The following is a 24,118-nucleotide window of genomic DNA, read 5'->3' as shown; positions in this document are numbered from 1 at the left end:
AAGTATGTTATAATTGAAGACATATTACCTCATACAGCTCTGTTACAGATAGCTGAGAACATCATGCAGTTCTTCGCCGCTTGGATTAAAATGGCTTGTACAGTGTTTGTCCTCCTTCCTTCTCAAACAGATTTTCCTTATAAGTATCTGGTAATTAAGAAAGCACATTAGGATGCATGAAGATACATGGAGTCTTATATGAAAACAAGTTATTTGATGTATACATGTAATAAAACCATTAGTTTTGACTTGCAATTGTGTGAAACAGTGTCACAGTTTGTAAAGAGGAGGAAGGATATTTATCCTCTCAGTTACTAGAGATCAGCTCTTACGAAGCTGGGTAAAAATACTCTGACATGTTTCTGGGCTCAGCAGGTAGTGACCCAGGTTTCATGCAGTAAACAAGTTACTTACAGTTTTACTCCAAGTAGATTTCATGTAACTTGTATACAGATTTGGAAGGGTTACTTTTAAAATGAATTCTGTTACAGTTACAAATTACTTGTAAAAAATGATTCAGTAACGTAATCCAAGTACCACAACATAAAAGTAATGTAATCTGATTTCTTTTGGATTACTTCAAGTTACATACGTAAATACAGTAAAAAAGCCTTTTATTTAACCATGACTTTAAAATTAAAATAAAAACTATAGTAAAAACTATTTGAAACTTTAAAATCTTGTCTTGTTTCACCATCTAGATATTACACCCGTGTGTATATATGTATATATAAAGGCTATGCAGACATTAAATCACTAACACAAAATTTTAGTTAACATTATGGTTTCCATGCTAGTTGTACCTGCAAATGTTCAAGTTGGTTGAGTAGCCTTTGTTAAAGCAAGAGTCTTTATGCATAGCTTACGCTGTTATTTCCTTTATACATTTTGAAAACAAAATAACAAAAAATTTCCAGACATGAAATTTTTTTTTTCCCCAATGGACTGCATTTATATAGCGCTTTCAACAGACCACATGGCCATCCAAAGCGCTTTACAATGTGCCTCACATTCACCCATTCACACACTGACTGCGGTGTCAGCCATTCAAGGCGCCATCCAGCTCGTTGGGAGCAGCTGGGGTTAGGTGTCTTGCTCAAGTTCACCTCGACACTTGGTCAGGTGGAGCTGGGGATTGAACCACCAACCTTCCAGTTTGTAGACAACCTACATGAACCACTGAGCCACTGCCGCCAGCAGGAAGCACTGTAATTAATTAACTGTAGCAGCATCTCATCCGCGTTCAAGGAGAATAATTTTAGATGGGTGTTATTTGCGCTTGCACCAGCATACGACTCACGTGAGTCAACATGTCAACAGAACCAGGAACTACTGTATGATGAAGCAGCGCTAAATATATAGCATTATGTCAAAATACTCATTTATTTAATATTAAATTAAACAAATGTAAACCGGATAGTATTTCTACTTTTTACTAAATGTAACTGTAATCTGAATACTTTGTTTTTGGATGTAACTGTAACGGTATTACAGTTACTAGATTTTTTGTATCCTGATTACATAACGCCATTACATGTATTCCATTACTCCCCAACCCTGCTTGTATATTTCATGTATATTACACTACATACATGTGTTTGATTGAGCATTATGTTAGCAAATTGCTTTTAGTGGTTTAGCTTATCAGGCTACTTTAGTGATAGCTTGCTGTTGGCTTGATTGGCATTAGAGGAAGGGGAGATTTTATAAAGTGGGTTCAGTAGACAGAGTGTGGGAGAGTGTACGGTCACGTTCACACACCAGCATAATACGGTTATCAGTCCTGTATTTGAGTCCTCTATATGATTACGTTCACATACAGTTTGGTTATTTACGGGTGTGACAACCGCATTCTGTAACCGAACTCACACCTGTACATTTTCAGGACTCACAACCACATTCTCGGAACACACGTACTGTGTGAACAGAACAGGACTTGGAAAAACTAGTTGTCTGTAACGTCATACAGTGTGAGAGAGAGCCGCTCTGCTGCACAAATGCACATCTACCATGTGTTACATGTTTTCATCTGTGTTTTCGGTAACTTACAGTGACAGAGAAATGAGCCTGTCTGTCACCTGAAATTTTTTGATCCCGTAAGTTTTCCACCGAAGCATTCCCATCAGTTTTGTGTTCTGTGTGAAACTCAAATACTCCTCTCTTCGCCCAAATTTAAGGGCTGCTGTCAGTTAATGAAGATTTGACAGATGAACTCGTGGCTCGATTGGACTCTTGTCATGTTAGAAAGTGATAAGACTATATCAAAAAGAGAAAACAAGTTAGAAAGTTAATGGACGTAGACATCTTTTATTTTACTTTGGTCACTGTTGCTATGGTAACTGGTAAGGAATACGGGCTTGACTACCATTGCACATCCATACAGACAGTATTCCAAATGCAACTGTAAGCTGCTGTGTTAATGGGACATTTCAAGACTTACAGCTGTAAAGAAAATGTGGTTGTCAATCCCAAAAACTGACAGTGTGAATTTCGCCATTCCTTCTCGAAAAAAAACAAAAAAAACATTGTGCGCTGCGCTTGCGTCAGACTGTTGCTGGCTGGACATGATTTAATAGTGAGTTATTAAAACCGCGATAATCAAACACGGTTTTAATGATAATTCATTTTTAAACGATATTACTAACCTTCAGCACATTTTATCACGGTTATCAATAAAACCGGTTATCGTCCCATCCCTACTCAGAGTACATAGGGCAATGATTTAAATGTGAATTGTTGGTGAAACTGAATCTACATGAGCACATAAGACAAACGTCTTTGGCATCCCACTCACTAGCCAACTCAACAGATAAAAACACTCAGAAAGTATGTCTCTGCTTTTCCTGCTTATTTATCGTATTTCAAGTATGCACCACTATTTTCTCTGTGGCTAGCTTGACCTTGTGTAGTTGCTGTCTGATGAATTGGTCCAAAGGTAACACTGAAAATTTTACTATAACACATTAAATTACAAACTACACTACTATTTGACATGTTTTTAATTCAGTATAAGTCATGCCAAGCATTTCATGATCCATCATTGTAGTTAATTGTAATACGTGTTGTTGTTGTTTTTGCACCCAGCTAGTTGGACTAGTACTGGATTCGTATATTTCCAAAGCTTTAAATATGAGCACCTGACACTTTTGCTTGCACATCAAATTGTTTATAAATTTGAGTCACAAGTCACAGTGAGAGGCAGTTGCTCCCTCTAGTGTTCATTTATGATCAGCAACATTTGTTTAATTTGCCAGCTCTGTACATTTATTAGTTTACTCATCTTACATGTGCCCTCTTATGTGCCCTCCAGAAGTTTGCGCTCTGCAAGTGATCGACGCCTTGTGGTACCATCCCAAAGAAGTTCAAAATCACTCTCAAGGACCTTTTCCTGGACTGTCCCCAGCTGGTGGAATGACCTCCCAATCTCAATTCGTACAGCTGAGTCTTTACTCATTTTCAAGAAACAGCTAAAGACTCATCTTTTTCGCCTGCACTTAACCAACTAACACTAGCACTTTTCCTTTTCTTGTCTTTTAATTAAAAAAAAAAAAAAAAAAAAAAAAAAAAAAAACACCTACCTATGCGTTCTATACTAGACTAACTGAGACTTGTCATGGCACTTGTATACTGTTGTTGTTCTCTTGTTGACCTGACTGCTTCTGTTGTTCTCATTTGTAAGTCGCTTTGGATAAAAGCGTCTGCTAAATGATTAAATGTAAATGTAAATGTACAGTAGGGGCTTTTCATATTTTTTGCCAGTGATTCTTAAATAGTTGTTATGAACTAAAAATTAAAACTTTTTGTGCATCATTTATTAATCTGTTAATGTTCATTTCTAAATATATTATTATTCTTTTTTCCTTTTTTTGTCATATTGTAATACAATTTATGGAAGTTTATGGAGAAATTAACATGTACCTAGCTTAACACTAAATACTACAAAAGTATTGTTAATTTGGTTTATAATAGCTAATAAACAAGAACATAAACGCTGGAAACTTGGAATATTTATCTATAATCCAATCCAAAACTAGCCTAAAATGCATTATATCATTTGCCAGCGATTAAGATCTCTAAAATCAACAACTGCATGTTCAATTTGCTCAGTTAATGGTATTTTCCAGGCAAACATGACAAAGAGAAAAGTATTTGAGAAAATATGAATCCGTTACATTGGGTGAGAATATTTATAAGACTTAGTTCCTGATTGAGCCCTAAGACAATTGGCGCCATCTTCGGGAAAGGTTGACGTAATGAAATGACAAAAACAGGTTTCCAATTTTTGCCTACAGCCCTTTGGCTGTATACTACTTTCCTGTACCACCACAACCATAATAATAATTCATACTATTTTATAACATTTAAATAAATCTACCTTATGTTTAAAAATCATAAGTTAATGTAGGCCTACCCTATGGTATTAAATCATACCATATTTCACTGTCCACCTCAACTATGACTGCAGGCGCTTGAGAGATACACAAGAATGTCGCTCTGGCCAATCACATCGCAGAATATGATTACTGACAAGCTGTTCCTCCAATAAAATTCAACCATGGGTGGGGTTTGCGTGAAGTTCGGGATAGTGAACTACACTCAGTTTGCCTTTTCTCGACTTCACGATAGGATAATGATAGGTAACGAAATCGTAGATTAATTCACTCGCGTGAACGCAAATAAAGCAGCGGATAAAGTGTAACTTTTTTTTTTTTTTTTACATAAAAAAAACGTTACTTCGGCGTCCGGTTATAGGTACTGACGTCCATTCGACCACTCAAACTGTTACAATTGGGGAGTTATCCACACACAATGTTTATTACCCGACTACAGTTCCTTTGCGTGTGTACCACAATTGCAATAGTATCATGGGGACAAATCGGTATAATGGATACTTTAAGATCTAAAAGAAATGTTCCTGTTTTATAATGTGTCCTGGAGTCTATTGAATAACTGGCTGACGTGGGGATCACGCAGGGGGGCTGGCCGAAAAAGGAGAGACACAGGCGGGCAGAGGGGCTGCGCCGCCGCGCGTCTGGGATTACAGTAAACAGTTTGTTTCTTTAATATCCTAACAGTATTTGACGAGATGATGCATTTGCAGGCATATAAAACGCGAAGGAAACTATGTAGTATGTCTTCCAGTAGGAGTTTTGAGATCACTGCCTATAAGTTCATGGATGTTTACTTCAGTGAATGATTAGGAAGTTTGTAAAGTTTGTTAAGACCGTCAACCATTGCTGTCTGAACTTTGTTTTTAATATCTGATGCATTTTATGAGTGCTAGCTAAGATGGTGGAAAACAGATGCTTTGTTCAGAAAGAGGAGGTTTACCGCTGGTTCTCTGTGTTGAGTTCGGCGCAGAGGGCTGAGTTCCTTTGCGGCCTTTTGGACCTCTGCGTTCCCATTGAGTTGCGCTTCCTCGGTTCATGTTTGGAAGACCTAGCCCGAAAAGACTACCACTCTCTGAGGGATGCAGAAATCAAAGCTAACAACCCGGCTGATCTCGCCAATTTGACCAACATCACGGATGAGGTCGTGCGGAGCAAGCTGCTCGTCTCTCTCGCGCTCCTCAGCTCGGACAACCGCGTAGCGGCGGGAGTTTTGTTTCGGACCCTCACCCATATCGACACCATCATTAATAACTACGGACTACAGCTTAACGATGGCCAGATGGGAGAGCAGTTTTTGCTCCTCTTCACCATGGCTTCGAACCATCCCGCCTTTAGTTTTCATCAAAAGCAGGTGCTGAGGCAAGAGTTGACACAGATCCAGGAGATCCTACAGGTGACAGTTAGTGAGGCGCCGTCGACGTCACACGGGGGCGGGGCCAGCGCTGCTGCGCTCCCAAACGTGAGCGCGACCCCGACCTTCTCTTCCTACACCACAACATCCACCCTCAACGCTTGCCAGACCGGATGTCCCTGTTGCAAGGTGGGAAGCATTTAAAGTCAGCATGAAATTAAAATGTACCCTATCTGTTTTCTGAATGCATTTTTATAGATCTTAATGTGAATCATTAATCCGTGCATCCAGTCATTAATCCATGCATATTTTGATTCTGGTGACATATGTAGGTCTCCAATCATTTATTTCACATAAACCACACCCCTTGAGTTAATCTGCCTTCTCTTTTGAGTGCAACTCCCACAACACAAACTCCAATTAACACCAAATCCCAGGGCTACATTGTTTCATTTTGGATATTTCACCCAAGTTCTGAACAAACATTCTTGCAGTAACGTTTAGAGAACGTAGTGATGGGAAGTTCGGATCATTTTACTGACTGCTCTTTGAATCTCATTCAGCAAAATGAACCAATCCTTATTCAAGTTATTTTGTTCATTTCTACAGAATACAATCAAAATGTTATGTGTTAATATCCAAATTCCCCAACACATCTGTTTACTCAAACATTTCTCACATTATATAAACTATAATGCAATCAAGACCAACATAAATGATTAATTCATTGCTTAGCTGGCTGTGCAGTCTGTAAGTTCACCTCACCCCTACGAGTCTTCGGGTTGTTAGTTCTTTTGTCACGTCACATCCCTGTAAGGTAAAGCTATGCAGTCTTTACTGGAAAGATAAATGATTAATAATCTCCCAAGTCTTCAGGTTCGAGTCATTCGTTCAGCACGTGACAGCCCCATAGGCATAAGGCTTGAATTATCAGTTCAAGAGGTGAACTGATCATTTCTCTTTCCTGTACAGAACCTATTGGATGTTGCACATTCACGGTCAACACAAAATGAAGAAATCCCTAAATTTTTAGATTAACTATCCCTTTAAGGTTTTAAACAGAGTTTGTGAATGTATGCTGAATAATGTTAGTGTGGTTAATTTTGATATAGTCCATAACTAAATTCTTACATGACACACACAGCATGGACTGTCCCCTTAGAGCAACCTGAGGTTAAGTGTTCAGCAATGCTGATGATAGATCACCCCTTGTGAGGCTTGAACCCGCAACCTTTTGCTTAGCCTGAATAATTTAAGCACTAGGCCATACACCCCAAGATATACAGGTCAGACCTAATTTATTCAACAGTATCTGTGGGGAACACCAAGAGCAATGATATTGAACTGGGGTCATCTGACACAGACAAGCAATTCAGCCATGAAATCTCACACATCTCACAGATAGTGTTTACTATCTTTTCGGATCTGTTCCATACTCTCCTTGGGGTTTAGGAGTGATCTCAATAAATCGCTGCCTTTACTATGACATAAGACTCACACTTACACTTGTTTAAACTCAATAATACATACTGGGGAAGTTGTGGCCTAGTTGTTAGAGAGTTTGACTCCTAACCCTAGGGTTGTGGGTTTGATTCTCGGGCCGGCAATACCATGACTGAGGTGCCCTTGAGCAAAGCACTGAACCCCCAATTGCTCCCCGGGTGCCACAGCATAAATGACTGTCTACTGCTCCGGGTGTGTGTTCATGGTGTGTGTGCGCACTTTGGATGGGTTAAATGCGAGAGGTAGCGGGATCGTTGCCTGCATTCTCCAAGTTGGCTCCTGCCCTTTATGGGGTGGTGCTAGCGCAGTGGATAAGACACATGTCTTTGGTGTGAGAGACCCGGGTTTGAATCCACTGTGAGACACCAATGTGTCCCTGAGCAAGACACTTAACCCACTAGTTGCTCCAGAGGTGTGTGACCTCTGACATATGTGGCAATTGTAAGTCGCTTTGGATAAAAGCGTCAGCTAAGTGAATAAATGTATAAATGTATAAATGCAGAGCACAAATTCTGAGTATGGGTCACCATACTTGGCTCTATGTCATGACACTTTCACTTAATATTACAAATATATAATTATGTAGTATCTCAAAAATGTCAGCTTGGTGAGTCAACAAACATGCTTTGAAAGCACTGACAGAAGCCGCAAGATATTTGTTCCTACAATAACAAAACCCTTTCATTATAGAATATGATATTATTCAGATTTTCTATAATAAATAGATGTTAAAATGATTATATATGGTGACATGATGCACACAGTTCTGAAGAGTATTGCATAGCACAAGTGCTATTAAATATCTATTTATTTGCTCTTATCTGGTGTCATTCAACTCACTCAACAAAACCATGTATGCATCTTCTTGTATATTACATGTATTCTTGCTCGTGACATGTCTAAGCAGGAATTAGGAATGGCACAGAAACTCCTGTGTGAGACTGAAAAAAACAAAAAGGAACCACACCACTCTTTTGTTTTTTTATAATTTTTTTTTATTAGAAAACCCTAAAGGCCTAGCCCAAATCTGTGGGGAATGCACTCTTACTACCTATCCACAATACCGGTCAAAAGTTAGGAGTAATTAAATTTTTTAAAATGTTTTTGAAAGAAGCCTGTTGTGCTCATCAATAATCATGCAGTAAAAACAGTACTACTGTGAATATTGAATATATTTTAAATGGCAATTTATTATTGTGATGGCAAAGCTGAATTTTCATCAGCCATTACTCCATTCTTCACTGTCACAAAATTAATCAGAAATTGGTTAGTGGTTTATTTTAAATTTTTTGGTAACCATGATTTAGGAGTTACCATAAGTAAAATACTTACTTTGAAGTTACATGACATAAATTTCTGTAATTACTTCTGTAAAGGATCATTGCGCAGTTAAAATGTAAAGTGTTACCCTGACAGAAATCTTTATGTCAGTGCATAGTCCAAAACACAGCGGCGCTAAAATGCAAGTTGATGAAATGCGATTAAACACTTCCTGATGTATCTTGAATCTTGTATTGGTGATTCCCTGTGTTGTCAGATGTAAATATTTTCATTGGGGTGTTATCTATATAGACATGGGCTCACAACATAAGTATGAAATGTGTGCTTGAGTGTGTGTAGTGGGAAAGTACCCTTGTAAAGGCAGAGAAGGCGGTTCTATTTAGTGATTTGTTGGTTTTGGCTTTCATGAACTGAAGCTCAGCACATTTCTCCATGCTTAAATCAGTCCTCTGTGTAACTCTCCTGTGAATCATCAGGAAGCACCGACTGCTCGCTTGTTCAAGAGGCCTTTACACTAGCCTAAACATCAATAAAAACACATGCTGTTTTGTCTCAAGCATCTTTTTGTAGTGCTTCTGATAGTAATCGCCAACATTTATTTTAAATAAATTTCAGTTATTAAAGAATACCACGACAGCCAAATTTAGCCCATTTTAGCACTTTCCACTAAAGCAAAATAGGCATAAATAGAGTCAGGCTGGTGCCATATTTAAAGTTTGAGAGGAATAAAAACGAGGTTGTGAATGTGAAGGGTAGAAGAACGTTGTGTCCAATGGATTTTACTGTAGTTAGTTCACCCAAATATGATTAAATTCTGTCATCATTTGCTCTCCCTCAAGTTGTTCCGAACCTGTATTGTATTGAAGACAAAAAGGATATTTTAAAGAAGGTTGGTACACAAACACTTGATGGTAGCCGTTGACTTCCATAGTATTTTTTTTTCATACTGTGGAAGTCAGTGGATAAGGCTCTGTTGAATAAATAATTGTTTACCTTGATAAATTCATAATTTTATTTATTTTTTATTTTTTTATAACCAACTAATTATGTTCTTTAAATTAAACTGCTATGTTCCAAGATCCAGCCAATTCCTGGTTGAAAAAATCAAGTTCATTCCTAAATTTTTTCCCCATTGGCTGTTGTATTTTACCCTAAATTACAGTAAATCAGATTGTGAAAGTAAAATTAAGGTGTTAGCACATAGACTTTAAACAGAGACAAAAACATTAAAAGCAGCTATTCAGATAGTACTTTAAAAAATTATGCGCTGATTCACGTTTCTCATATTGTTCTTATTTGTGTGCTAAGAATGGATTTACCCAGCTGTACTTTTCCAAGGACTTCTTTAATTTGTGTTATGATCCACACTTCCGCTGAGTCTTCAACATAAGGCCATGTTTTGTGGATGTGGCAACGGTGGACTGTATGGCAGTCCTGATTGTTTTCAGAGCTGGCTTTTAGCTGTTGTACTTAGCATAGGTACCAGCCTCCTCTTGATCATACTACTGTATGTTTTAACAAGCTGGAAGATGTAACCTCAGAGTAAAAAGGCGGATGAGCTGAAATATTTGACTATTGAATCTGCCAATCAGATTGGGTTTTGGGATTGTAATGTTATTATCTGATCAATCAAAGCTAAAAAGTCAAGCATATTTGCATTTGTGCTTTTTAATTCTTAGATGTGCTGTTCCAAAGTGATGAAAAGTTACGTAATGTAAGACATGTGCATTGAGTTGACTAATTATAGAACAGTCATCTATTGCCAGGAAGTCCATGACTCACTTTACAGTTGTTTTGTTTCATTGAACACCAGGATGATGCCAAAACCTAGTAACAACACTGTTCACCCATATTTTATTTTTACAGTTGCAACTTTATATCTCCTAATTTTGAATTTACATGTGACATCCTGAAGTTGTGATTTAATCGTAATTGCAACTTTGTATCACAAAGCGTGAGTTTACCCCTCAGGCTGATGATACATGGGGCAAAGTTTTGAACTTTTTTTTAGCAATGTTGCTTGAGCACTTTCCCATTGAGAATGGGTAACAAGTTTCTATATGGATACTTTAGATCGGTCATGGGCCCTGTGTCTCACCTGGTTGCCTGTTGAAGGCAACATTAGCCATAGTTGGCTCAAAAAGTTTCCCTGTGTATCATCACCCTCATAGTTTGAATTTATTTGTTTATTCTTTAATGTTTTAAATCTCCTCCTATCTCCTTTTATTTATATATTTGATTTAATTCTATGCTCTTATTAATATATTTATCTTTTATTTGTATTTTATTATTTTATTTTTATTATTTTATTTATCTCTCTTTTTTAACTTTTTAATCTTTATTCTCAGGCAGAAATGGGCTGCTATAAATTTGTTCAGATGTAGTTTTAGGCTTGTCTTAATAATATGAATATTGGTCGGGCCAGTGGTCCAAATTATTACTGGCCCTGCTACAAAAAAATAAATAAAAATAAAAATAAAATACAAATAAATAAAATAAAATAGTTGCTTTTATCATTGTTTTTGATGTATGTTGTCTTGTATTCTAATAAATGATCTTATATGAAACCAAGTGAACAGTCTGTAAATAAGAACAAATGAACACATTATAAGCAATAACACCATTGAATTTACAGAACAAAGATGAAAATGAAATGATTTAGGATTTTATGTTTGTAGTTGTTCAGGTACAGAAATTGAATGATCACTTTTAAAATAACATTGCATATTCTTCACTGTGTTGCACCTTTATTTTATTTTACTTTTACTTTATTTATTTTATGTCCATTTGAAATGAGTGGTAAGCACTGCATTTTAACCCCCCCCAAAAAAAACATTATACACACTTGTAGCATGTGCAATGTTTGATTAAATTAGACTTTATAATTTCTAACTTTACAGCAAAAACATAATGGACTGACTTTAGCTTATGCTACTGTACATAAAACAGCTTTATGAAACCGAAACAGCAGACGTGCTGAATGAAACGACTGGTTAAAATGCCCGGTTGATCGGTGCATCTCTTCTACACTGTATAAATTAAATACAGATTAATCATTGTTAAAGCTACAAAGTTACTTGCCTAGACAGGTATTTTGACACATTTTTGTATTTGTCCATTTAAAAGAAAGAAAGATGCAGAAAGACTCAACTTGGGGCTCAGGCGTCAGAGACGCAGCTGTCTGTGTGCACACGGTACTAAATGGAGTTGTCTTTTGTGTCTTGCTGGAATGCTTTTAAATTGCTTGATTTTTTTTATTTTTTATCAGTAAGGCCATCGGGAAGTCCTTATTGACGAGCCCTGCTTAACCAATAGTAAATCCATATGGAGTGAACTAAAGAAGCATACTGCTGTGCTGTCAGAGTGAATTAAATAAGACTCAATTGGCAAAGTGTAAAAGCACTGACCGGACAATACTTTGACCTTTGACCTCTTTTTCCAGACTGTGCAACGGGAAGTCACAGGAGGTCAGACAGATGAAGGTTTGGGTCCTGAGGTCATGTCACCGAGTCCATCACTTTTATGCCAGGAAATGCCACTCAAAGTGCATGTCGGAAAACCCAGCAAAGGTGAGTTCCACAACTTTGGATCCACAAACCTACTCTCCAATGTTATATGAAAAAAAAAAAAAAAACGGTAGAGCTTGGTAAAAATTTGACGTTCTAATACAGAAGCTGGAACAAGAATGTACCTTCTGAAATCTTTTTAACTGAAGTTTCATTCATCTGAGACAGCTGGTGGAAGATGTTTTCTGCCCTCTCCTCAGGTCTCTTCCAGCAGAGGAAGATAAATTAATCAGAGCGACACTTAGCTCGCAGAAACAGATTACACTTGCAATGTTATTTTTCTGTTTTCAGTTTTCATTTTAGTTTTACGGTTTGCAATGTGTTTTTTTTTTTTCATTTTTAGTTTATTTAAATATATTTCGATGTAGCCTTTTCTATTTTATTTATTTATTTATTTATTTTTACATTTATTTTAGTTTATTTATTTTGGTGCAATATTTATAATTTTCAATTTTTTTGTTATTTATTTATATTTTATTTCATCTTAATTTAAATTACTAAAAATTATTTATAAAACTTTTTTATTTTTAGTAAAAAATAACATGTAACATATAGGGGTTTGGTATGGGGGAAACACATTAAATATAAAATTTTGCCTGGCTGACAATCATTTTCAATGCAACAAAAACTATGTTGTTGAAAAATGTAGACTGAATGGCTTGTAGCCAAATTCTTTTGTCTAAAACAAAGCCAAATTTGTTTTAAAACCATAAGCTGTAATGCATCAATCATCACTACTAAACGTGTTGTCCTTAATGTATTTTCAGTGTGCACGTCTTCTTAAATACTTGGTTCAATGACTTCATACAAGCCCTACGAAAGACAATTTACTTACTTTTATCTTATTCTTTTCCATAAATACATAATTAGATGGGTGAAGCTTTCGGCAGAAATCAAGCGTGCGATTTTGTTTTGCCAAGTGAAGCATCCTTCACATGAAAAAGTGGATCTCATATTGTATCAGATGAACAAACTGGATTAAACTGATACCCACACAGATCTATAAAGACTTAAAATGCAATGCCACATAAGAAGGATTACTAAATTAGATTTAAATTACTAAATTAAAAAGTAGTGTTTCTGTAGCTCAATTGGTAGAGCACTGAACCATCAAGCGCAAGGTGTGGGGTTCAATTCCCCGGGAACACATGATATGATATGTAAAAATTGATAGCCTGAATTCACTGTAACTCGCTTTGGATAAAAGCGTCTGCTAAATGCATAAATTTAATTTAAATTTTAATTTACTAAATATTAGGGATGGGACGATAACCGGTTTTATTGATAACCGTGATAAAATGTGCTGAAGGTTAGTAATATCGTTTAAAAATGAATTATCATTAAAACCGTGTTTGATTATCGCGGTTTTAATAACTCACTATTAAATCATGTCCAGCCAGCAACAGTCTGACGCAAGCGCAGCGCACAATGTTTTTTTTGTTTTTTTTCGAGAAAGAATGGCGAAAGTCAGTGACTTTTCTATGCTTTTCTATGCTTCTACACTTTTCATTGTAAGGAAGGAAATGCCACAGAATTTAATCTTTCTTTAAATTAAGTGCATAGAGTTGCTTGTTTTATTAGTTGTTTGTTGATTATTAAATATAAAACTTGCTGAAATGTTTTCAGAGTGAGCATCAACTATTTTTGAACACTTTCATCTCGTTTCAACAAAACCGTGATAATATTGATAATCGTGATAATTTTAGTCACTATAATCGTGATATTAAATTTTCATACCGTCCCATCCCTACTAAATATTAAAAAAAACATTGAATAATACTAAATAACTTACATTTCCGACAGATTATGGACAGCTGTTTTGTTTATTTTTTGCCTGGCTAACAAATATACTAAGATTAACATTAGAAATGTTGCAAATCATGAAACCGATTCAGTTCCAGTGTTCTAGCATTGTATTTTGGATCTGAAATGCAGTATTTATTTTTTTTACAGTTTTCATTAAAATCAAAATTAATTTTGCATGAAATCCGCTTTTTATGTGTTTCATATACAGTTGAAGATTCATCCTCACTCTCAGGCGTCCGCTTATCAGGTTTACGTTTTTTTTTTTTTTAGCTTTAGTAATGAGATTTTTTTTAATCATTTTCTGGTGCACTCTGTGTGAACTCTGTATCTTATCATAGACTGACTGTAAATACATCTTTTATTTGAATTCCCAGAGTTTGCATTCACAACTAGTGGAACATGAGAGTGTTTGATGGAAAATATTGGCCAGGCACTACTCCAGAGTGTGTTTCTTGGTTTGTGTGTAAGTGAAAGACTGTGTAGTTTTCTATTTTTATCTTGAGGAGAATATTAGAGAAGAAACCCAGTATGTCTTACCCGGACTCACATGTCCACACATGTTTTGCTAGGGATGTGTGCTATCATTTCTTGAGTTCTTGAGATCTCTGTTGTGAGCATAAGTGTGTATTTTTAGTCCTGTTTTGTCTTGCTGTTGGCTCAGGCAGAAAAAGCACCAGATGTCATATTCACACACTGCACTTTTATCAGAAAGACGCACATTTTAGAGTGTCATGCATATTCTCTGTTTATCTCAGTGTTTTATTCCTGTGTAATCAGCATACTGTATTTTTACATTTCGTCACCTTGGAATTATAAGGTTGTATCTGCATTCTGAGCAGTTTCGAGATATTGAGCTTCAAAGTTTTTGTATTCCATATAATGATATGGGTTATGGGGAACAAGTCTCTTTCATACATCAGTCCCCAAAAAAAAAAAAAAAAAAAATCACATAATTTATATAAGTTTTCACAGAATAAGAATACGTAAATAACTAAATTTTTGGCAAAAAAGGCAGATAGAAACGTATAATTTAAAGGTGACGATTCTTTGAAGAAAAATATTCTTGCCCGTGCAGTCAAAATGCTAGGGTGTTGCTGAGTAGTTGCTAGGGTCTTCTGGGTGGTTGCTAGGTGGTTATGATACTATTGTCTTTAGAAGTGGCTAGGGCTGGGTTTTGATTCAGATGTTCCAGATCGATTCGATTTCGATTCACAAGCTCAAAAATCGATTCGATTTCGATTATCGATTCGATTTTCGATGTTGATTCTCGATTCTCAATGCATATAGATTTAATACAAATACTATATTTATAAAAAAAGAACAGTGAGCATAAGTTTACAAGTGGGAAATAAATACAATTAAATTAAAATACAAATAAATTAAGAGACACAAACCTGTATATTAAACACTTTTATTTTAGGTACACTTGGGTACATTAAAACAGAACCCATCTGTAATTTTCAAATGCATACAATTATATTAAATAAATAGAATTTTTTTTTGATGCAAGATGAAAAATGTATGCTGAAAAAAGTCAGAACAGTCGCATTCCTTGATCAAACTGGATCAAGTTATTTCATTTTTAAGATAAAATAATCATACAATTTTACAAAATTTGCAATTAACATTGAGGCTAAAAGCAATTGAACAATGTAGGACAACTAATACTGGCTTATTGGTGATAGTTCCCTCAGAAATAAAATATTATGTATGTCATCATTTATGTATAATTTTTTTCTTCTGCTGAACAAAAAAAAAAAAAAGAAGATTTTTTTGAAGAATATGGGGAACCAAACTGTTTTTGGTCTCAAAATGACCTTTTTTTATATTATGGAAGTCAACTTTTGTGTTCAACAGAAGAAATAAATTCATACATGATGAATACATTCAGATTTGTAGTATTCCTACTGCATTTCACCTCTGCATTACAAATCACGCAAATAACTTTGTTCTTGTCCACAACACTATTGTCGTTGTCTTGCTTGTAAAATCTAAAATGCTTCCATACCTCTTGACTTTTTATGTGAAGGTGGCATCATGTCGACAAAGCACCTGAAACCGCCATTTTAAGCACTGAATGAATGAATGACAGGTTTGCCTCTCGCTCCTTGGTAACATCACGCAAGGCGAATAAGAAGGTGACATCTAGTGAAGTAGACTAGTAATTAGATTAATGTTAATCTTGCGTTAAATTTTTAAATAAATCTGAAAAAAAAAAAAAACGTTCCTTGCCATTAAGAATCGATTTTGAATCGACCACATTTTAAAAAACGATTAAACGAAAAATCTTTTTTTTTTTTTTACCCAGCCCTAGAAGTAGCATATGGAGTACTAGGCATGTCACTTAAGATGTTAATTATTAATTTTTTAATTTCAAAAATAAAAAAATCCATGATGTAATCTACAAATTAATAAACAGCTGTTCAATTAAATAAAATTAAAACAGTATAATTAATGTTTAAAATGGATGTAATTTGTTTTTAAAATGTCCAGTTATTTGTCAATAAGTTATTTAAAATAATAATAATAATAAACATTTTAGTTATTTTCATCCACACAAACATAATTCTTTTGTAAATGTAAACACATATAACTATAATTTTTTCAAACATGAATTACAGTCATTTTAAACATTAAATAAAAACAGATAACTCTGATTTTATTAATTTTTTAATTTTTTTTTACTGTGCATTCCAAGTAATATCAATCAAATCGCAGTTGGGTTGTTTTAATTAAATAATAATAACTCAATAGATACAGGTAACTTACAAAATGAAAGTTCATTTAAAGTATTTTCCTTTTTTATATATTAAAAGTTATTTAATTTTCATAGCAAAAGCAGAAAACTCCAACAGTCCCTTTTTGGCAAAAGCAGATAACACTCAGTTAATCTTTGTAATCTCCTCAGGTGACAATGTAGATGCTTGACAAACTTTTTTGTTGTGATTGCATGCAATACAGAGGGCTTTTCCCTCTCCACTATAACACGCTGCTTTAGCAAGGTTCTGTGAAAAAGCTTCAGGTTTTTTTTTACGCTCCAAAGAAGATATCACAGGTTTATCAAGTTCGTCAAAATGATCAATCCTCGATCACTTTTAGTCAGCCTTGACGAAACTCATTCAGACAAACTCTTCTCAGATAGCATGTCTTTTCGAGGTGACTAGCATCCTTGTCACCTGACCTGAATACTGCGTGCTGATTCGCTAAAACAGAATTAATGGGTTGTGTTCACAAACAACAAGGGTTCTTGCTGGTTTCTGCTGTAAAATTTGAATTCACGATGCCTTGACGGTTGACAATACTGGCTTTTGTGGCAAAACGTGTCTATGGTTCAGAATGTGCTATGTGAAGAATAACACATGGCAGTCATTTCATTTTTTTTTTTTTACATGATGTTTATCGTTTTTTGCAAATTATCTATATATATATATATATATATATATATATATATATATATATGCAAAAGCTCAGCGATAAACTAAGATGCCTGCATCTAAAGATATATTTGGATGCATATTCTTATGACCTCGGAGCAATGGGCATCGAATTTCTCCATACATTGGATATCTATACCATAACATAATGGAAATGTGCATTCAGGAAGGGTTTTGTGCTCAGTGGGTGTTCTGGACACAGCAGGTCGGACAGAGCAGAGATAGGCTTTTGTTTTGTCTGCTGGTAATTTAATGCTGCTTCACTACATTACCTCATGGGCTTCACCGCATGCCTTCAGCACAGGCTTTAGCCATCCGTCAACACCCTCACACACACGTGCATTGTTTAGCAAAACAGATCACAAGGCTTTATTTACCCATGTAAATGTAATAAATATTTATTCGCTTTAATCTAACATACTCAAACTATGAAGTTTATATGTACACGAGTCAGATCAAAAATGGTTGAAACAGCTGTTCTTTAGAGGGGCACTGATCAGGATCTCACAATGATAAGAAAGATATTTTCCAAGTCCTTTGAAATTCCCAGAAGTTCTGCTGAGTTTGGCTGTTTGGTGAGTTAATGTTGAAATGGATGTGCATGCATCCATAACTCTAGATCTGCTTGTCTGTTTTTGTGCGTATATCTGTGTGTAGAGATGTCATTGTGTTTGTATGTGTGTAATGCATGGTGGGTAACTAGAGCTGTAAGAATGGGAGAAATACTTGGATTAGCTGGCCTGGCATCAGGTTTGCAGCAACTGTAAGCCCTGGGGCATCTGAAGTATACAGAGTGTAGAGAGTAATGTATGTGAGTGTATTAAAAAGTACAAAAATGTGTGTGAGAGACAGGTTTGCTTGTGTTTAAATACAGTGAAAAGTTAAAGCAGAATTTAAAAGAGCATTAGGTCACCCTAAAATGATAACTTGCTGTAAAATGTACTCACCATCAAGTCATACAAGATGAAGATGAATCCTCTGCAGTGAATGGGTGCCGTCAGAATGAGAGTCCAAACAGCTGATAAAAAAACATCAGAGTAATCTACAAGTAATCCAAATGACAGTCCATCAGTTAACCTCTTGTGAAGTAAAAAGCTGCATGTTTCCAACCATCATTTAGATGTTTTTAACTTTTAAACGTTTAAACTGTTGCTTCTGACTTAAATACAAGATCTCTATTAGGGGTAGGTGATCTGTCGATTTTAAATCGTGATTGATCTCGAAGACGTCTACGATCTACTTTTCAAGTGAACTATAGTGATCTCCAGGTGCGCTTTGTGCACATGCTCAGACATAGCAAACACGAACAAGGAAATTATGTGCATAGGTCTAAATGGTCTAATTTTACTAAATAATGTGTCAAAATGTCTGTCTTGGAGAGTATTTACATAAAGACAGTCAGTTAAGTTCACAGTTAAGTGAACATAAACAATTGGGAAAGAAATCAGATGCGTGTCAGTATATAAGATCCGTGTATTCAGTCTTAAAGAGACAGCAGCCTAATAAACCTGCTGCTGTCTGTGTCATTAATGTTAATCAAACAGCAAAAGACAGAGAAAATCACTCACTGCTCTTGAATGAATCACTTTATAACTTTAATAAGAAGCAACACGTGTTTGATTCATACAGTGATGCAGTGTTTTACTCAGGCTTTAATGTCTATTTTGGTTGTTTAATGTAATACTGTGTTCCAAATTGTTCAAATAGGTAAGTAATTGGCTTGTTTGACTCTGTATATTCTTAATAGTACATCTCAAGATTGGGAACATTGCGATTCAGATGGTGATGAATCGTTGAATGATAAAACATTGATAAAAATTAAGATACAATTTATACAAAATGAAAATCTTTTAAAAAGAGTTTTCTATAAAACAAAACTTAATGAAGTCGTCAAAATCATGTTTTACCAAAAACAGCGTCTTCACCTTTTCTCTTGCCGCCTCCATGTCTACCTGCAGACTGAGCTCGTGCGTCATCTTCGCACCAGTCATTCAGCCAATAAAGTGTAGGCCTATGTATTTTAAAATTGTGTCTAGTACTATGTTAATTACAAAGGTTTAATTGGCATCTTTATTTCAAACGACCCGACCGACCGCGACCCGAATATCATTAAAAATATTTTTGGATGACTCGTAACTGCGGGCAACCGCGGGTGACCACAGGCACCCGCTCATTTTGGATCAACCCGCGCATCACTGATATTCACTGCAGAGGATCCACTGGTGAGCAAGTGATGTAATTAAGAAACAAATCTGTCCAATGAAGAAACGAGCTAAATGTGGAAGGCTTGAGGGTGATGATCATTTTCAGCCAATGTTCATTTTTAGGTGAACTGTTCCTTGAAAACTAAAATCCCATTCAGTGCCTGTGATTCTTTTATATAATTTTTTTCATCATACTGATAATTTATTTATAGAAACGCGTCGCAGGTTGTCTATTTCCGTCTTTGCATTGACTTAACATTGAAATCACTCGCGCCGGACGCTCTATTCACGTCTGGTGTGAACGCACCATAAGGCTGATGATACATGGGGCAACTTTTTGAGCAATGTTGCAGTCAACAGGCAACCAGGTTTAAAGTATCAATGGAAAATTGCCCAGGCAACATTGCTCATAAAAAGTTGCCTGGCAAAATTGCTCAAAATGTTGCCCCGTGTATCATCAGCTTTAGACTTTCTAGATAAATCAACAGTACTTCAGATATCCTTTCTGATTTAAAAAGAGAATTAAAACTACAGAGATCGCTATCCTGTTCAGCTTTGGTACATAAAATAACATCATTTACACAACTGAACCAATCCAAATAGTTCTTTTGTATGGTAAGATTGAGCTCAGTAGTATTACGCCAACCAATCCTGGAGATTTCTAAGTAAATATCAAGTTCCCCCTCCTGAGTCATGACTTCTCATGAGTGATTTCAGGATGCTTGAATTGGCCTGACAGGATGTTGACTTTGAATTGGAATGACGAGAAAAGGAAATTACTCATTTGCAATTCAAAGAAATTCAACACCGTCACTCGGAAAGTTTTGTGACAAAACGCAAATATTTAGATAATTAATTTGGATTAATTATGCTTATAGTTTTCTTTAATTTTTATAATAGATTTTTCCTTAACAGATTACACATATTTCTCTAAGCTAAGATACATTTCTCTGAGCACCAGATGTCCATCAAATTTTTTTTTTTTAAACTTTATTAAAATAATTATTGAAATTTGGGTGAATTTGATCATTCTGAAATACATAATTTATATGAATTTCTTTGTTAGTTTTAGTATTTGGTTAGTTTTAATTGGTTGAACAAATTAAGCATGATATATACGTACAGTTATTCACTGTTATTTTTTCTTTTTCTTTATTCGACCACAAAAACAAACAAACAAAAAATTCTAAAACCATTAAAAGATGCTGTATGTCAAATTTTGACTCTACTAAAGCATAAAAATACTATAATATGCTTGCAGATATTTAAGAAACATGTTAACATACTTGTTTATCTGAAAAACAATGCTCCCAATTGTATTTCGGAAAACACATTGTATTTCATTTCAGTCATCGTCAAGTGCATTCGCTCCTGTTTGTGTCATCACCCCTGACAACATGCATGTGCATCAAGTCTGAGGAGGAGGGGCCGGGTGAAAAAAATACCTCTCCAATATTTTGAATTTGGACTGCGATACCTAGTTCAACCACTCGGTATCAATTCAACATACAGTACAGCACATTTAACTTGCAATGACAAAATCACAACAAGATGTGTAAACAAGAAAAAATGTTTGAGAAAATTACAAAATTAATTCTTAATGATGTTTGACACAGAGTGCATCTGAGCATAGCTGAATAAAATCACTCACCAATATTAAACACGTATAAAGAATCTTTGTGAAAATGACTGGCAACGATTGGTTCTTGAATTCTACGATTATAATCTTTAGACACTACACACTTCAACTTTTTCTGCTGATTGCAAAAAGTGACTGAGCCCAACTGGAAAAGACTCTGGCCAACTGGGCATTTTATTTATTATTCCAGATGAAAGATGCTTTGCGTCTTATTCCATTAGTACTTCACACATTTGTCTTTGTTCTTCTGCACTGTGTGATTGTTGTCTCAAACCACTTTACAAATCTCTTCCTCTGGTGGTGACCTCTCTCTGGGTTTGTGGTTCACTTTCACTCCGCGGCGTGCACACTCACACATATAAAAACACACAGTGTAATGAGGGGTTTGGTGGGTGGTTTGGGAGGAGCAGGCAGGCATCTCTCTTTGCTGAAGGGAAAGGCCTCCTCCTCTCCGGAACATTCCAGATGAGCTCACACTTGCCTGCTGGAGATGAGGGAAAAGAAGAGGCCGTGAAAGAGCTTCAAAGTCAGTGTGTCGGTGTTAGTAGTTGCTCAATCTTAGTGCCTTCTTTCTCTCTTCACACACACACACACACACACACACACACTACAGGAAGTGCTGACTCTGCAGGGTATATTTAACACATTCACCCATGTTTACGGTGAGCAGACTCCGGATGTGTTTCTGCTCACTTGTGTGGGTGCGTGAGTGTGCAAATGAACACACTTCAGCTGGACTCTTGAGACAGACTTACTGTATATGAATATCACATACACTACTGTTCAAAGGTTTGGGGTTGGTAAGAATTAAAAAAAATGTTTTTAAAAGAAGTCTCTTAAACATAAAAGATCTAATACTAATATAGTCTTTTATCCTTCCTTATTTTCAGTGCTCTTGCACTTTTGTACTTTATCTCAAAGCGGTTTAGTTGTTAGTTTGCCATCAAAATATGTTGTGAAATGAATGGCCGGGAGGCTCAAATCCTCGCTTCTTGGGTTCTTCCTTTTAGCTAAATATGCTCAAATGAGTTCTAACCTGTCAGAAACCGTCTGAGAGGTTATTAAGTTCTGGAGGATTTTCTCACATACTCATCTTCTATTATAGAATCAAAACAGTCTGTTATAATACTACCATAATACATTTAGGAGAGTATGTATCTAATTCTTATTCAAGGATTGGGGAGTTAATGTTACTCTATAGTTATTTTGGTTAAATGCAACTAAGTTTTTTTGTTTGGAATGCAAAAGTGAAACAATCCAGCGTTTAAGGCAAATCTTTATAGTTAACATACAGCATATGTCACATAAACTACCGTCCAAAAAAAAAAAATTTATATATATATATATTTCTTATATTATCAATGTTGAAAACCATTGTACTGCTTTATTTGTTTGTGGAAACCATTATAATTGTTTTCAGGATTCTTTGATGAATAGTAAATAGGGCTGTGCGATATTGAAGAAAAATGCGGTAAATAATGCAATATGCGATACGATATCACTTTAAATGTGTGTGAAATTAATTTCAGTTATATTTAAAAATATTTAAAACTAAAAATTATATAACCAATGATATGTTTCACATTCTTTCATAGAATGAAAGCATCACTACAACATCTGAAAGTGACCATCAGTGTTTTAGCATTACATAAAAAGCAATGTCACAAATCTAAAACCAACAAAGATACAAAATAAATAAACAGTGCTTTAACTTTCAGCCAGGCTTACGTTAGATTTATTTAACAGTAGCATTTAAGAAAAAATACAGAAACTCAATCAAATGTAAAACTAAAACACTGCATAGTCTGCACATTAATTAATATAGCCTACATTGATTAATAATAAAGCTACAAAGGTAAGTCAGTCAAGAGCAGTGAGTGATTTTCTCTTTTTCTTTTGTTGTTTGAAAGACAGCTGCAGGTTTACTGTATAAGGCTCCTGGGATCCTATTGCTCCGAATCCTATTTATTTCCAAACTGTTCACATTCTCTTAAGACTAGGACTGCACGATTAATCAGAATTCAACTCCAATCACGATTTGGCAAATGCTGCAATTTTTACATGTGCAGCTTGTCAGTGAAGCGGGGTTCTGTGATCAGTAGTAAATATGGCTCCATCTGAAAGCCAAAGGGCACTCTTGCGCTGAAACTCCAAATCTGCCCCACAGAAGAAAGAAAATGCACAAAATCTCTGGTTGTGGCTAGAAGGAATACAGCAAAACTGGATGGTAACAATAAATAGATTTTTCTGCCTTTTAGATTGTGTTTTATTTAAGGGGTCATATGATACAATTTAAAGTTTTCTTTTCTCTTTGTAGTTTTACAAGCTGTTCGTGCATATACAAAATTCCTAAAGTTTCAAATCCAAAGAGATATTCTACCAAAACAATAACAATCGTGTGGTTTGATGACGCTAAGAAGGAGTGTGGAATGATGGGATTTGTTGTCTTCTACCCAACCGCTGACGGCCATCAAACAGATGGAAAGATAAATCATGGATTTATCGCGAGTTTAACGATTTGGGCGAGTAGATTACATACAAAGTCAATGCAAAGACGCGATCAGACTATGGATCAGACGCGTCCTCGCGCGCATCTAGAGACGCTATACCCCACTTTTGGCCTGTATGCCCCATAATACTAATCTTGTTGGTCATAATAACATATGTTTTCTGTAAAGATACGAATCAAAACAACTCACCTGTCGAGTAAAACACAAGCGAGATTGGCATCTCTTTCTGGTTGAAGTTTGTCGTGAAGCTACTTCTGCATTTGTCCACGACACTGTTGTCATGTGGTTTCTACGTCAGCAAAGGCGGTAACAAAGGTTAACTAACGTCATTGACAGGCGACTGCACTGCCCCGTGTCACTGTTTAGAATTGGAATTTTCTCATGATTTACAAGTAGTTGAAAACATTAGAGATATTGTTAGTAATCAGCTGGA

At 35.7% G+C, this 24,118-nt stretch overlaps 1 protein-coding gene across 2 annotated transcripts in view; it reads left to right on the top strand.

Annotated features, from left to right (window-relative positions):
• The first annotated feature begins 4,493 nt into the window (after nucleotides 1-4,493).
• The window catches only part of LOC132133701 (zinc finger CCHC domain-containing protein 14-like), a 31,580-nt gene continuing 11,955 nt past the window's right edge, over nucleotides 4,494-24,118 (top strand). Inside the window, exons 1-2 of one of the 2 annotated variants that reach the window (XM_059546618.1) lie at nucleotides 4,494-5,931; nucleotides 11,969-12,095. In XM_059546618.1, coding sequence (XP_059402601.1) covers nucleotides 5,290-5,931; nucleotides 11,969-12,095 — 769 coding nt within the window. In that variant the 5' untranslated portion in view covers nucleotides 4,494-5,289. The remainder of the gene's footprint in view (nucleotides 5,932-11,968; nucleotides 12,096-24,118) is intronic. The other variant, XM_059546620.1, reaches the window with a different exon arrangement.

This window comes from Carassius carassius, chromosome 50 (genome assembly GCF_963082965.1).
Source record: "Carassius carassius chromosome 50, fCarCar2.1, whole genome shotgun sequence".
Lineage (NCBI taxonomy): Eukaryota > Metazoa > Chordata > Actinopteri > Cypriniformes > Cyprinidae > Carassius > Carassius carassius.
The sequence above is the reverse complement of the archived record's forward strand: the minus strand, read 5'-3'. Positions and strand labels throughout refer to the sequence as shown.